At 41.2% G+C, this 14815-nt stretch overlaps 1 protein-coding gene across 1 annotated transcript; it reads left to right on the top strand.

Moving 5' to 3' along the window:
- Window positions 1–3060: 3060 nt before the first annotated feature.
- Window positions 3061–11426, top strand: LOC125528662 (villin-4-like). The gene is made up of 23 exons (XM_048693103.1): window positions 3061–3298; window positions 3597–3701; window positions 4407–4506; window positions 4835–4903; window positions 5006–5248; window positions 5322–5499; window positions 5576–5708; window positions 5853–6015; window positions 6563–6713; window positions 6805–6905; window positions 7193–7348; window positions 7593–7661; window positions 7728–7796; window positions 7880–8017; window positions 8097–8225; window positions 8651–8798; window positions 8909–8922; window positions 9011–9151; window positions 9239–9364; window positions 9555–9620; window positions 10325–10628; window positions 10726–10877; window positions 10966–11426. Exons 2-23 carry the CDS (start codon window positions 3646–3648, stop codon window positions 11077–11079), a joined length of 2820 nt encoding a protein of 939 aa, XP_048549060.1. The 5' UTR covers window positions 3061–3298; window positions 3597–3645; the 3' UTR covers window positions 11080–11426.
- The last annotated feature ends 3389 nt before the right edge of the window (window positions 11427–14815 follow it).

Raw genomic sequence — 14815 nt, 5'->3', positions numbered from 1 at the left:
TGAACCCATAAATATCACGTGAGTGTTAGCAATTGTGAAAGACTAAATGATAGTTGAGTATGTGGAGTCTGCTAAATCAAAGCTCTGACATAGACCCTTCCTAAAAATAAGATGAATTGCAATTGTTTGATGACTGAGAATATAGTTTGTTAGTTTGAAGAGGCTTTATGATCTATACTTTAACATGTGTGAAAGTGCTAGTGATCGACTAGAGGGGGGGTGAATAGGCGATTTTTATGAAAGTCTTCAAAACATGGAAGTTCAGAAGACAAACGATAGAAATAAACCTATTACCATTCAGCGGAAGGTAGACTACACTAAGCAAGCCATAGTCAAGTATTCAATGAAGTGAAAGCACAATGACTAATAGCAGCTAGGTAGTATAGATCAGGTAGGAAGATAGTGCGAAGCCAATCAGAACAATCAGTTACTCAGTGAAGAAAAAAGATAATGCAATCATACAATGACTTCACCAGGGCCAACAATAAGTAAAGGAATGGGAAGGACGAAACCAGTGACTCCTTGAAGACAATGATTTGTTGGACCAGTTCCAGTTGTTGTGACAATTGTACATATGGTTAGGGAGGCTGAGATTCAACTTAGAAGACCGCGTCTTCACCTTATTCCCCTTGAGCTAAGGACACCCAGTCCTTGCCCAATCACTCTGGTAAGTCTTCAAGGTAGACTCCCAAACCTTCACAAACTTCGTTCACCGGCGATCCACAATGACTCTTAGATGCCCAGAACGTGACGCCTAACCGGCTGGAGGATTCACAGTCCTGATCTCCGGTGATTTGGATCACGTCGAGTACGACTTCCTCATCCCCGTTCTTTGAACGCTTCCGCGCGTGATCTACAAAGGTATGTAGATGCAATCCGATCACTCGTTGCTAGATGAACTCATAGATGGATCTTGGTGAAATGTAGGAAATTTTTTGTTTTCTGCAATGTTCCCCAACAGATGCCATATTTGAAAATACTCATGTCGGTGGGGAAACAACCTCCATTTATGCAGCAGTGAGGTATAAGAAAACGATGATTTGGAAGCTCATGCAAAATCATTGAAGATACAGAGGGGAAAACATTGGGTAAATACAAGGCTAAATCCAACATAAAAGTTGAAGAGGACAAGCACCAATTTCTATGTACGTAGCAGCAAAGCTTGGGTAACATAAACTAAAGAGTGAGTGGTGAAGCATCAACCAACCATGTCCCCAAGATGATTGCTCCTGCCATGGACAAAGTATTTAATTTGTTAGTGGAGTGTGGAACTACGGAAATGACCTTGTCATTCCACACCGCCACCAAGATCCTGATGAAGCCGGAGTATGGTGAGTTGTTCATGTTGATCAAAGACAAGGAGAACATGTTTCATTGGGTACCGAAAGACCATGAAGCAATAAGCAAGCATTATGTTGTAATCCACGCATTAATTATTGTTGTCATTTTGGAGTTATCTATATTTTTATGTATGAACTTTGATACGAAGTTTACTCCCATTGTTATCAGATGGACAGATTCACACATGACACAAGGATTTTCAATTATACCTTGGTGAAGTGTACACGTAAGTTTCAAAAGTATCTGATTTAGACACAACATAGAAGTATCGGAAGTCCCTTTCTACACCGAGCTCAAATGAGCCCGGGATGAACAGTAGCTTATTTTTTTAAAAATGTTCAAACAAATTGATTTTTTATGGAAAACTTTGACAAATGTTTTAAGAGATTGCAAAGTTTCATCACAAAATAACATTTGTGGTAGTTGTGAAAGAAAACAAAATTATTACTCTGAAAATGCTTGTCAAAGTTTGCCGTAAAAAGAATTCAGATTTTTTGAAGAGTTAAAAAAAAAACCGTTCACCCGAGCTCATTTGAGCTCGGGTGCAAAAACTTCATGACAAGTACGCACATAAGTCGGCCTTTTACTTTGTTCTGAAATATAAGATGTTTTTTCCTTGAAAAGTCCAACTTCTTTAGGTGTGATCAAATTTATAGAGAACAAAGGGCATCTTAGATTTGATTAATACCAAGGAAAACAAAGGCCAATATAATGGATGAATAACTAGACGTATAACAATTCACAAATAATAAAATTACATTAAAAAGTATACTAGTCTTTTTCTTCATTTGATTTTACGCTACCCGCCAGAGATTGAAAATTGCACTGAACCAACAACAAAGAAAAACGACACTTGCAAACGCCCTGGCCATACCAGGCTTTGAAGACTACAATAGTCACTCGTCCTTTGAGATGAGATCTAAAAATCGATGAAGCAACATCGGCTGGAGAATCACGCCATGTAGAAACAGGCTTGCAATCCATCACCACCAATCCAGAGGGTTAGAGAAATCAGACCAAGTCATAGAACAACACCGAAGAAGATCTTGAAGTCGCCACACCAATAGATAACCAAAAGCTCTTCTTGAAAGAAAAACAAACTGCCAAGATCTGAAGTGAACCAACGGATTTTGGGACACAAACTCTCACAGGCCCTTCTTCAACGTCGGATCGGACATCGTAGAAGTAGGCAGAGACCGAAGAGACCTTGTTCCAACATGCCATTGCCGTCGTCGTCTCGTCGATGTTGCTGGAGAAGCAAAACCTACGCAAAAAAAGAGATGGACGGATCCCGGCTGCCGGACGAGGAAGAGGAGGGGGACCGAGGCGGCGGCGGAACCTGTGGCGACCCTTAGGGTTGGGAGGCGGCGGCTGTGTTCTAACACCGGAATGAATCACTTCAATCTCTTCTAACATTTTTTAATACTTTGACCTAGTATCGATGAAAAGCGAGAGATAGACTCTTGGTATTAGAGCTGTCTTCAGTCTCCTTGTGGCTCAGGGGCATTACCCTCACGTCTCTAGCATACGTGTTGTGTGATGTAACCTAAATATGTACTGTACTCGCTATTCCGTTCTTCTATAAATGAAAGGATCCGCAAACTTTGTGTATTTATAAAAAAAGTATATTTTAAAAGGGAGGGAGCCTTTTTGAAAAAGGACAAGTGGAGTGACACAGATAGGCTATAGCCGCCAGCTCAAATCTGATGGTCGTGGACCGCAAATCGCCGAGATGAGGACGAGACGAGCAAAAGGGGTTCCGCTGGAGGCCAACGAACGAACGGACTGGAAAAAAAGCTGAGCTTCCACAGTTTACCTCTTCCCTCTCCGGACCCGATCTCGGCGGATGGCCATTTACTTCGGCCCCTCTCCTTCTCCCCACGGATGCTGCTTCCCTCTCTCTCCACCCCCCAAAATTCCCCAACCCCGTCGACAAGGCCAGCACGGGCGGCCTCAGGTGAGCGACTCTCTGAATCCATCCGTATTCTCTGTTTCTTCCCTCCTCTCCGAATCAATGCGGGCTTTCTTGCGGATTTCGGGACCGAAACATGGCCCGATTGCACGCACGGTTTCTTTTCGCCGATCGTCGTGGCGATTTGGGGGATTATGGGCACAACCTTTTTTATATCGGGGTGTTGGGATTGGGTGGATTGCTGAATTCGGGGGCGCTTGCAGTGTCGCGGATTTTGGCGGCGAATTATTGGTTCTGTTAATAATATATAATGGGTGATCATTTTTCTGTTACCTCTTTGCAGCGTAACGCCAGCGCCCCTCTGATTCGAGGGTTCTTCGGCAACATCCATCATGTCTATTTCTATGAAGAATTTGGATCCGGCTTTCCGCGGGGCTGGACAGAAGGAGTATCCTTTTCATGGCTTTTAATCATCAGTTTTGCTAAAGCACTTTAATCATCGCTATTTCTAGCTTTTTTTTCTTGAGATTATAGGCCGGGCCTGGTCAGGACGATTTTCCTCGGCAGAAGAAGCAGAAATCATCTAGGTCTATTATATCGATGGGATAGAACTGTTTCTAACAGTAAACTTTGTTGAATTTCTATTCTGAATAGTATTAAGGATGTAGACAACAAGTAATGCTTATTTAAATTTCTTCATTCAATTGCCACAAGTCATACCCCCTCCCCATTCCAAGTCATACTAGTAGTTCTTTCATGGTTAAAATGCTGCGCTAACACAGTTCAGTTATTAGCAAGCATGAACTAGAAGACCTATCATGTCGTCAATGCTCATTGTTTAGTGGTAGAAGTAAGGGCCTTTTGTAATTTGTATAATGGTCACAGTGTTGCGTTCTTCTTTCTACAAAGACGCTCAAGCTTTTCTGCATTATGGACAAGAAGTAGAAAAATGGCTAGATACACTATATTGGAACGGTGAGTAAACAAAACAGTAAGGATGATGAGTCTAAAGCAAAGATCAGGCAAACAATAGTAAATGCTGATAAAGAATGCATTTTTTTTCCTTTCGAAGTTCCTTTTCTTCATTGATCCCCATAAGTACTGTTCATAGGAGTGTCATATACGCCCATAGTGCTCCTTAATTACAATACAGCGGTTTGGAGATATGGCGTATTGAAAATTTCAAGCCAGTTCCTGTACCGACATCTTCACATGGAAAATTTTACATGGGTGATTCATATATCATCTTAAAGGTATGGGCATATTTATGCCTTGTTATGCAGGCATTTTTTGTTTGGAACATTGTTGGTGCATAATTGTAGAAGTAGAAGAATTTTTTATTTTGAAAATAAAAAAAACTTAGGTCAAAATATAATATTAGCTTTCTCATCACTATATCAGTACAATGTTTAATCATTTTGGTGCATCGCATTATTCATATCCATAACAAGCTAGGTTGTTTATGCCAATACACTTATTTTATCTTGATGTTCGGATTGTGTATGGCTCGAGTTCAGCTCCTTATGTTATTGCTTACGGCACCAAAAGATCCCGCCCTCATGTTCTTTTGTCTCCCTACAGACAACAGCCTTGAAAAATGGTTCCTTCCGCCATGATATCCATTATTGGCTTGGTAAAGATACTAGTCAGGTATATTCTCAAATCATTTGGCAATGCACCACTTGATTTAGCTATTCCGACCTGTTTCCCAGGCTTTGCGACAACTAACATGCTGAATATTTGTCCTTGAAGGATGAAGCAGGAACTGCTGCAATTTTAACTGTGGAGCTTGACGCTGCACTTGGAGGGCGTGCTGTCCAGTACCGGGAATCGCAAGGCAATGAAACTGAAAAGTTGCTCTCATATTTTAGACCATGTATCATGCCACAGCCAGGAGGGGTAGCTTCTGGGTTCAATCATGTAGAAGTCAATGAGCAGGAGCACGTTACCAGGTTATATGTGTGCAGAGGAAAGCATGTTGTTCATGTTAAGGAGGTAAGCTTTCTAATGTCCTGTTCAATTTAAGTTTAGTTCATTTCTTGATTGTGCTGGCTACTTCACGAACCAGGTTCCTTTTGCTCGATCTTCCCTCAACCACGACGACATATTTATTTTGGATACCAAGTCCAAAATATTCCAGTTCAATGGCTCCAACTCATGTATTCAAGAGAGAGGAAAAGCTCTCGAAGTTGTGCAGTATATCAAAGATACTTTCCATGAGGGGAAGTGTGAAGTCGCAGCTGTTGGTAAGCAACTCTCATAATGTGCCTCGAGTATTTCAAATCACGTTTACAAGATCTGACAAGTGAGAGTCCTCTGTAGAGGATGGAAAGTTGATGGCTGATGCCGAAGCTGGTGAATTTTGGGCTTTGTTTGGTGGCTTTGCTCCTCTTCCGAGGAAGACAGCTTCAGAGGAGACTGGGGAAGAAACAGAAGCTGCAGTCAAATTGCTATGGTAATTGATTACCACTAAATACCCATAGCACAACATCATCAGTAGCCAATAGAGTAATTTGATATCCACATGATTTCATCCATGACTGTGAGATATATTAACTCTTGAATATCCAATTGAGTAGCTATTTTTGTGACTTCTCAGTTTTAATCAAGGACAGCTGGAGCCTATTGGTTTTGAATCGTTGACGCATGATTTGCTTGAGACAAACAAATGCTACTTGTTAGATTGTGGTGCTCAAATGTATGTTTGGATGGGCAGAACTACTTCTTTGCAACAGAGGAAAGGTGCAAGTGAAGCTGCCGAGGTAATTTGTATGCCTAGATTGATTCTACTACATATTAATTACATCTATGCAAAGGTATTATAAAGCCTGAAGGCTCTGATGACCAGAGTGTAAAATTTTCACTAAGTGGGAATATGACAGTGACCCGGTTGTAGGGGGAGGCTGCTTAACCTCCTCACCAACCTCAGTTGAGTTCTGGGAACTGTTTGGGTGCATGTCGCCTTGAGAGCGCTTGTCATTTTTTTTAATATGAATGTTCTCACTTGCTAGCTGATACTATAATATGTCCTGTTGATTCTCAACAGTCAACTATAGTTTTGTAGAGAAGTATGATAATGTTCTGGAGCAACTTGGATGCATTAATACATGTTCTTTTTGACGGTTTACTTATTTCCGTCTCAGAACGACAACAATACATTATATATTCAACTGACTTAAGAAAAAGTACCACCTTGGAGAAATATCATATAGCATTCTCTGGAAATATCTTTCTAATCCTACAATCAAAGTATGCTCATGTTTTATATTTGATGTAGCTGCGTGCTCAGTATGCTTTACTTTTGTACAGAAATTGCTCACTGGTGATAGCCGAACAAAATCGCATGTTATGAAAATGATTGAGGGATACGAAACAGTAACGTTCAAGTCAAAATTTAATGAGTGGCCACCAACTCCTGATTTGAAATTGTCGTCTGAGGACGGAAGAGGCAAAGTTGCAGGTTACTGTCTATAAATTATCAGTTTTGGTATTACGGATTGCCAAAAGATTCATTAAATCACACATATTTATCTAGTATTTTCTTTATACAGCTCTCCTCAAAAGTCAAGGATTAGATGTCAAGGGCTTGATGAAAAGTGCACCTGTAACAGAAGAACCTGAGTCTTATATTGATTGCACTGGTCATTTACAGGTATTCTTTTTGATGACTTCCTATAAATTTGTATTGTATGAGTAGTGATCAGTGGTTATCTGTCTTGTGCATACATGTTTTAAGGTGCTAGTCTGCTAGGTCTCTTTGAATAGTCCACATACAAATTAGTCATCTTGTAAATCCCTAAACCCAGCCATGCCATTGATCTGCACTCGTTTACCTTTCGTGCTCACCCTCCAACAAAATTTTCTTTGCATAACAGCATTCACCCATTTTATCTTGGTCCATGTTTGATGGTGGTTTTGTATTCTACATCTTGACATCAGGTCTGGCGTGTAAATGGAAATGCCAAGACTCTTCTGGCATCATCCGAACAATCAAAATTTTACACTGGAGATTGCTACATTTTTCAATACACATATACTGGAGAGGACAAAGAGGAATGTCTTATTGGAACATGGTTTGGGAATAAGAGTGTTGAGGTACTACCCATACACAAAACCAAGTTGAGATATGAGTTTGGAATTGATATGACACATGGGTGGTAATCAGTAATTGGTATCTGTTCTGAATTTGTTAGCCAAAATAACTGAAGATTAGCAGTCTTAAGCTGCTAGTCGTTTCCTGTTCTCTGTTGATAAGACAACAGATTTTTGGACGAATAGTTGTGTATTTGCCTATTTTAAATGCGGATTTGTGCATTCAAATGATCTTAATTGCTTTCAGGAGGAGAGGGTTGCAGCAATTTCACTGGCTAGCAAGATGGTTCAGGCTGCAAAATTCCAGGCTACCATGGTAGTAACCCATTAGTTTTTCATATGTGAATCTTGTTTCCACTCTCTAATTTATTCTTCTGTGCAGGCTCGCCTTTATGAAGGGAAAGAACCAATTCAGTTCTTTGTCATATTTCAGAGTCTCCAAGTGTTTAAGGTTTGCTTCTGACAGACTGAAGTTGTTAGATAGATAATTCGAGTTGAATGTAACATCTATTATCTCACTAATTTCCGATGTAGGGTGGTCTTAGCTCTGGATACAAGAAATTCATTGCTGAAAATGGTCTGGATGATGATAGTTACTCTGAAGCTGGACTCGCGCTATTCCGGATTCAAGGCTCAGGACCAGAAAACATGCAAGCAATTCAAGCAGATGCAGTAAGTTCATAATCTTTTTTTTTGTGATTAAGATCATATCTTCATATCATTTGCTTTATCTCTACCATCCTTTCACTAGGTGTCTTCATCCTTAAATTCGTCATATTGTTACATTCTACATGATGGAAACAGTGTGTTCACATGGATTGGGAACCTGACTACCTCACTGGATCAGGAGTTAATTGAGAGACAGCTAGATGCAATTAAGGTGTGAACAATCTTTCCTAGGCATTTTTTTTTGTATTTATGCAACTTTCCTCTGTATCAGTTGCAAATTCAGTATCTGAGCTCATTAGTCTTGAAGGAACAATAGATGACATAAAATGAGCTCTTGTTTACATTATTAGTATATGTTCTCCAATTGCCATGAAAAAGGAAAAAAAGAAGTGCCCACAAGAGTAAATGGCGTCTACTCATTTTAATCATGATATATATAATTCTAATAATTATCTGTGGTTATCTGATGTTTTGAATCGTATTGTTTGGTTATCACCATTGTCACCGCCCTCCTTGCTATCTTGGTTGGTTTGATTTGAATTGTGTTATTTGATTATGCTCTGAAATAGCTTTGACTTCGGTTTGGCTATCCATTTGTTTATCTTTTAATTTGTGGTTCCCCTTTTGGTTATACAGTCAGATCTGCCATCCAGATCACAGAAGGAGGGCAGAGAAACTGATAAATTCTGGGAATTACTGGGTGGTAAAGTGAAGTATTCAAACAAGAAAATAGAAACAGAGCAGGAAAGTGACCCTCGTCTTTTTTCATGCATCTTACCCAAAGGTATTCACAAAGTCATTGTATGATGTCCTACTCAGTGGAGTTTGCATTCCAACATGTACTGACACTTCTGTTCTTCCGGTGCCAACAATATTGCTGTTGGGGGGTTCAAGATGGCAACTTGAGGGTAAGCAAAACAACAACGTGAAGGTTTTCTACCTGAGAATGCCCGTTGCATGTCTAATGCCAATTTCTTTCAAATTCTACTTGAACAGGTCAAAGAAGTATATCACTTTACTCAGGATGATCTGATAGCAGAGGATGTTTTTGTTCTAGATTGTCACTCGTACATATTTGTTTGGTTTGGTCAGGAGGTTGATGCTAAAGTGAAAACACAAGCTATGGATATTGGAGAGGTAATAACAAAATCTTGCGTAGTCTAATTAGAACTTACATTTCCTATTTGCTCTCTTACTATCTTTTTTTCATTGCAACTGTGCCAGAAATTTCTCGTGCGCGATTTCCTTAGGGAAAATCTCTCCCGGGAAACAACGATTTTCACTGTCTCGGAAGGAAGTGAGCCTCAATTTTTTACTAGGTTCTTCACCTGGGACTCTGCAAAATCTTTGGTACGTTTTTCTTCTTTTTTGCTTTTTTGGTGAGGCATTGCTTGTTAGTTGGTATATAAATTGCATGCGCTTGTTGTGAAATTAATTGCAGTTTCTGTTTATTTATGATTGCACAAGCACCTAATTATCCCTTAATCCTTATTTAGTTCTAGAATAAAATGCATCTCACTAACTCTTATTTTTGTTGCAGATGCATGGCAGTTCATACCAAAGGAAGCTTGCCATTTTAAAGGGTGGAGCAACTAAATTGCTTGATGTAAGTCTTAATCTAATCATCTTGCAGTCCTCGGTGGAAATCTTAGGTTCCATGGCTTGTAAACGATACTTCCATTCTGTCATTTCTTTGCTTTGTTAGTGGCTGGCTGAGTCTTCCCATGTTTTGTGATATACTCTTGCGTTTGCGGATATTGGTGCTGAAGTGTGCATATATGCATGTGACTACTGACTAATGATCATTACCTCTCGTACAGTCGACAGTCCTATGAATGAGCCCATTGTTCAGCATTTGTAGAGCCATTTTGTCATCTACATGAATGAGCCTAAACACAATGCTGCACATTAGTTTGAAATAAGGAGATAATTGAGTATCACTTAGTTGGATGTCTGTCCTCGCTCAGCCCACCCAGGGTCGATGCCTGGCCTCCCTGTGGTCCTCGGCTGTTTGTTCTAAATAAAAGTACCACAGGTGGCTAGTGCCTGGTGACGAGTTTATTATTTTACTTTATTTTGAAATAAGGAGTACGAACTGGGTAACAGTAGTCCTGTAGTGGAATAACTGTTTTTTTCTTGTTCGATTACATAATTTGGAACTGATCAATACAGTTTTACTTTTCGTCATGTATGGTGGCACTAATATCTTTTAACTACAATCTTAAGTAGTATGCATCTTGGTATTATTTTGTTTTACTGATAAATTGCTTTAATGACCCTCTGCAAAACATCTCTACTCTGTGTTGTCAGAAACCAAAACGCCGAACACCAGCAGTTTCAGGAAGAGGTGCAGCACAAGATAAAGCTCAGCGCTCAAGAAGCATGTCCACCAGCCCGGAGTGCCACCGCGTTCGAGGCAGATCTCCGGCCTTTGCAGCATTAACTTCTGCCTTTGAGAAACCTAGTACCAGGAATCTTTCCACCCCTCCCCCTGCTGTTAAAAAGCTTTTCCCTAAATCAACCGGACCTGATACGTCGAAAGAGGCAGCTATCAGTGAGCTCACCAGTTCTTTGGAGGGTCCCTTGAAAAGAACAATACCGAAGTCAGTAAAAGGTATTGTGCAATACAACTGCTTAGACTTTGTGATGCCAATTGTGATAGCACTTCTGTTGCCTTACATATCTCCTTTCTGGACCTTTGCAAAATTAAGCGAGCCAAGAGGCAGGGAAGGCAATACAGGAGGAAGATGGCGCAGGCGACGACGAGCCAGAGGATGACGAGGGGCGTACAGTCTTCCCGTACGAACGCCTGGTAACCACATCCGAGGATCCTGCGCCCGACATCGACATCACCCAGCGAGAGGTGACTGATGAACTGTTCCTCTTCCACTCCCTACCCCCTCGTGTACTGCTACCTGACATGTGCTGCTGCTTCTGTAAACCGAATGCAGATCTACTTATCGACGGCCGAGTTCCGCGAGAAGTTGGGCATGAAAAGGACAGCGTTCTACAAGCTCCCCAAGTGGAAGCAGAACAAGCTGAAATCTGCAGTGCAGCTCTTTTAGCCCCGTCGAATGCCGACCAATTTTGCGGGGTTCTTCTCTTTTAGCCCCTAGGCTCTGCTTCTTCTTCCAGTAAATATAGGTCTTTGAGGGGTGTTTTTCTCTACTGAATCAGAGCTCAGGCAGGTTCTTTCTGTTGTGGGGCTCAGCGTTTTTGTATTCTTTTAATTTTTTTATAAGGTTGGTCGTTTGTGTGCCTGCCGGGCAGCAGAGATAAACAGGGTTGAAAATGAGTTGTAGCCTGGTGCCTAAACATATATGTACAGCAGACTGTCGAACCTGCTCAGTCGCCAAATTCGTTTTGTTTATTGCATCAATAAAGCCTTATTGCGTGGGTAGCTGACATTAAATCCATCTATGGTTAACTCCTGCTCCATCTGTGGTTTTTGGGCCGTTGGATTGGAAAACGATGGACAAGACGCACACTTTGTAGAAGTAACTATGTATCATCAAAGCCAATCTGTGCTCCGAAACGATGGACAAGACGCACACTTTGTAGAAGTAACTATGTATTCATCAAAGCCAATCTGTGCTCCGATTTCCGCTTTCATTGCTGTTCCTTTGTTTCAAGTTGCTCATGCACAACATTTCAATTTAACTGTGGCTTTCAAATATATATATTTTATAAGGTTAACAAAGATTACTTGAGTCTTAATTTAGGATTCGGTTATTCATTGTATGTCCCCTCTTATTGATGCTTAACTGGAATTTAGCCGAGGTTAAAAAAAGGATTAAGCGAGGGATTCAACTATTCATTGTGCTTTCTCCTCGTCGTCGTCATTTCAATGATGTTTCCCACAACTAGTGAGATTTCAAATAAGTTTCAAAGTCTAAAATGAGGCTTGACAGAAACTCGGTAAAACTCAAACCACAATTTTACCACAGTGAAACCCATATGAAGCCGAGAAATCATCAAGCAATCCTGAAACTTAATGAAACACAAATTGAAACTCCACGAAGAAATGTGTGGTTTTAGAAAATTTCATATTTGTCAATCAAGTTGCAAAAAAGTGAATATTTCAAACTTTGAAAACATATTCGACATTGGTGTTGTTTCAAAGATGATCAAAATGGATTTGAAATTGGACATTCGGTTCAAATTTTATGACTTTTTTGTTTGGACATACAAAATAATACGTTTATTGATGGGATAGTGAGATGCGTTCCACAGGTTGCTTTTGATGAAATAAAAGGTCTATTTTGAAGATGTGTGCTGCCGATATTGTAGCCTCATAATGGCCCTCTATTTTCTGTCCAATTGCTCAAATACCATGGGTGAGGAGTCTTCCATGGGCGGGCTCGATACGCCATGTCCATAAGCCACACCTCTTGCTTTAGGTGCACAGTGTCATCTCTACATTTTGTGGTGACTATATAAATGGACAGAGTTGTGACACTTGAAATTTATGTAGTGGCACGAGGAGTGTGGAGTTATGGGCGAGGCCCCGCAGGCATACAATCCGTTGCCAAACTCCACTTGAGGCAACTTGGTTTTCCAACGTTTTTGCCAACAAGTCGATTTGAGTGAGCTGGATTGGGTTTAGCTCAACCCATAATTTTAAAAAGCGAGCGAGATGGATTCGACTCGATCTACGCAATGTAAAATTTGAGTTCAGCGTGTTTTGTAATGTAAAATTTCTAGGGTCCGCTTATTGTTGCATTGCACAAGAGCTACGGTCTTACAAATGAGAGGCCTATGCAAGTAGGCCCTTTGATACCTTTTAGTCTGTGCATAATTTACCTCAAAAAAATCCGCAATGGTCTGCATGGTTAGATCTTTTGCCTATTCTTTCCAAGAATGCCCCTTCCCTTCCATCGCATTGATTACGCCAGCTCGCTCGCCTCCTTTCTTCCTCGTACGCTACGCCAATCAGCACGCACACCTCCTCCTCCTCCTCCTCCTGTATCTTTGCCTTCTACTACATCGATCTCTTCTCCTTCCAAGCTCATCTTCATGGAAGATAACCTCTTGTGGGAAGACCGCCAGCCCGTCGAAGAATTCGAGATAGCGCTAGCTCATCCCGTGCATGTGTGCGAGGGCAATTTTGTCCACAAAGCATGCAGTGGAGCTTGTCTTGGTATGCGTGTCTCCTATGCGTGAACAAAAAAAAAGGATTGGAGAGAGTACTTATTGCCTTAGGCCTCTTATTTGTACGACTAGCTTAGCCTGCATGAAAGATATTCAAACTGGCATGACGGTGTCAAGCAATGTAAGAGGGTAAAAGTGTAAATCTTGATCAAACTAACAAAACAAACTTTACGCGGTTCATACGAGTTGAGATGGCAAGTGCTATTACAAGGCAAGTACAATGTATTAAGCTACATCAACTACTTCTAGAACCAAGCAATGTGAAAGACATGTTTGTTCATGAAAGAATAAACAAACTACGCCAACGATCGAGAACAACCGCTTAGGAATGTGCCCTAGCTTAGAGGCAATCATGTGATGATCAAGTTCAATGTGCCTTAGCGTAGAGGCAACCATGTTATGGTCAAGTTCCTTGTATTCATGAGATATTAAACACTAGCCCTTGAATACCATCTTAGACATGGAATACGTGATTAGTTCGCGAAACTATATATTGTACCATGACATTATTCTAATGTCCCTGGTTGTGGATGATATGGGGAGGGGGGGGGGGAGATCAATCCACATGTAGCATGTCTATCAGCTGATGATCATGTTTGAAGGGTCATGGATATAGAGATATCGATCCGATAGATGTGACTGAGTTGGACTATTGTGTTTTCGGATGCAACGAGTAGTGACAGTATAGAAGTATGGATATAGGAAACCGAGATTTGTATAGAAGATCAAGCCAAGCCCAAGAGTTGGAGCTGGGGCGCGGAATGGAGGTCGGCTGCTAGGAAAGTAGGTCGGTCCATCTATGATGGGCCTCTCCATATAACCCCTCAGTTGGTATCCCAAAGGGGAGACTCTTTCGAAAAGCCCTAGATCCAGGTCTTAGTTTTTTTTGTTGCTGGGGGTGGGGGGGGTGTGGGGGGGGGGGGGGGGGGGCACATATCCAAAGTGTAGCATGTCTATCAGCTGATGATCATGTTTGAAGGGTCATGGATATAGAGATATCGATCCGATAGATGTGACTGAGTTGGACTATTGTGTTTTCGGATGCAACGAGTAGTGACAGTATAGAAGTATGGATATAGGAAACCGAGATTTGTATAGAAGATCAAGCCAAGCCCAAGAGTTGGAGCTGGGGCGCGGAATGGAGGTCGGCTGCTAGGAAAGTAGGTCGGTCCATCTATGATGGGCCTCTCCATATAACCCCTCAGTTGGTATCCCAAAGGGGAGACTCTTTCGAAAAGCCCTAGATCCAGGTCTTCCCTACCTACCACCACCTTCGACCTCTCCGCTGCGAGGTTTATAAACACTATAGGATTACAATTACCAAAGCATGAGTTTCAAACGGAGGTAAGTGATATTCAGACGTACCTTACACTACAAGGCCACAAGCAAAAACAAACAAACAGAAACCAAACTAATACGGAAGAACACAAGCCGTGGGCCGGTTTTGACCTCCAAATATGCTTAAGTTTAATATAGTACGTACAGTACATAGGAGATGAGGAGACTTTCCGGTGAAGCGAGTTGGTAAAAAAATTGATCCTATTTGGAAATGATCTTGGACAAGGCAAAAAACAAGAGGGAAAATGGTCGGTGGGAACGGCAGCCGAGGGAATCGACACATCGGGCGAACAAATAACCTCATCGTTGCTG

This window comes from Triticum urartu, unplaced genomic scaffold (assembly GCF_003073215.2).
Source record: "Triticum urartu cultivar G1812 unplaced genomic scaffold, Tu2.1 TuUngrouped_contig_5021, whole genome shotgun sequence".
Classification (NCBI taxonomy): Eukaryota; Viridiplantae; Streptophyta; class Magnoliopsida; order Poales; family Poaceae; genus Triticum; species Triticum urartu.
Note: the sequence above shows the minus strand (reverse complement) of the source record. Positions and strands in the feature narration are given on the sequence as shown.

Bases quoted from the DNA above. Each gene is read 5' to 3' on its own strand.
- LOC125528662 (XM_048693103.1), top strand. From the start codon at position 3,646: ATGTCTATTTCTATGAAGAATTTGGATCCGGCTTTCCGCGGGGCTGGA. The intron at 4,507-4,834 runs GTATGGGCATAT...GTCTCCCTACAG, and splicing joins ATTCATATATCATCTTAAAG to ACAACAGCCTTGAAAAATGG. The intron at 6,016-6,562 runs GTAATTTGTATG...ACTTTTGTACAG, and splicing joins GTGCAAGTGAAGCTGCCGAG to AAATTGCTCACTGGTGATAG.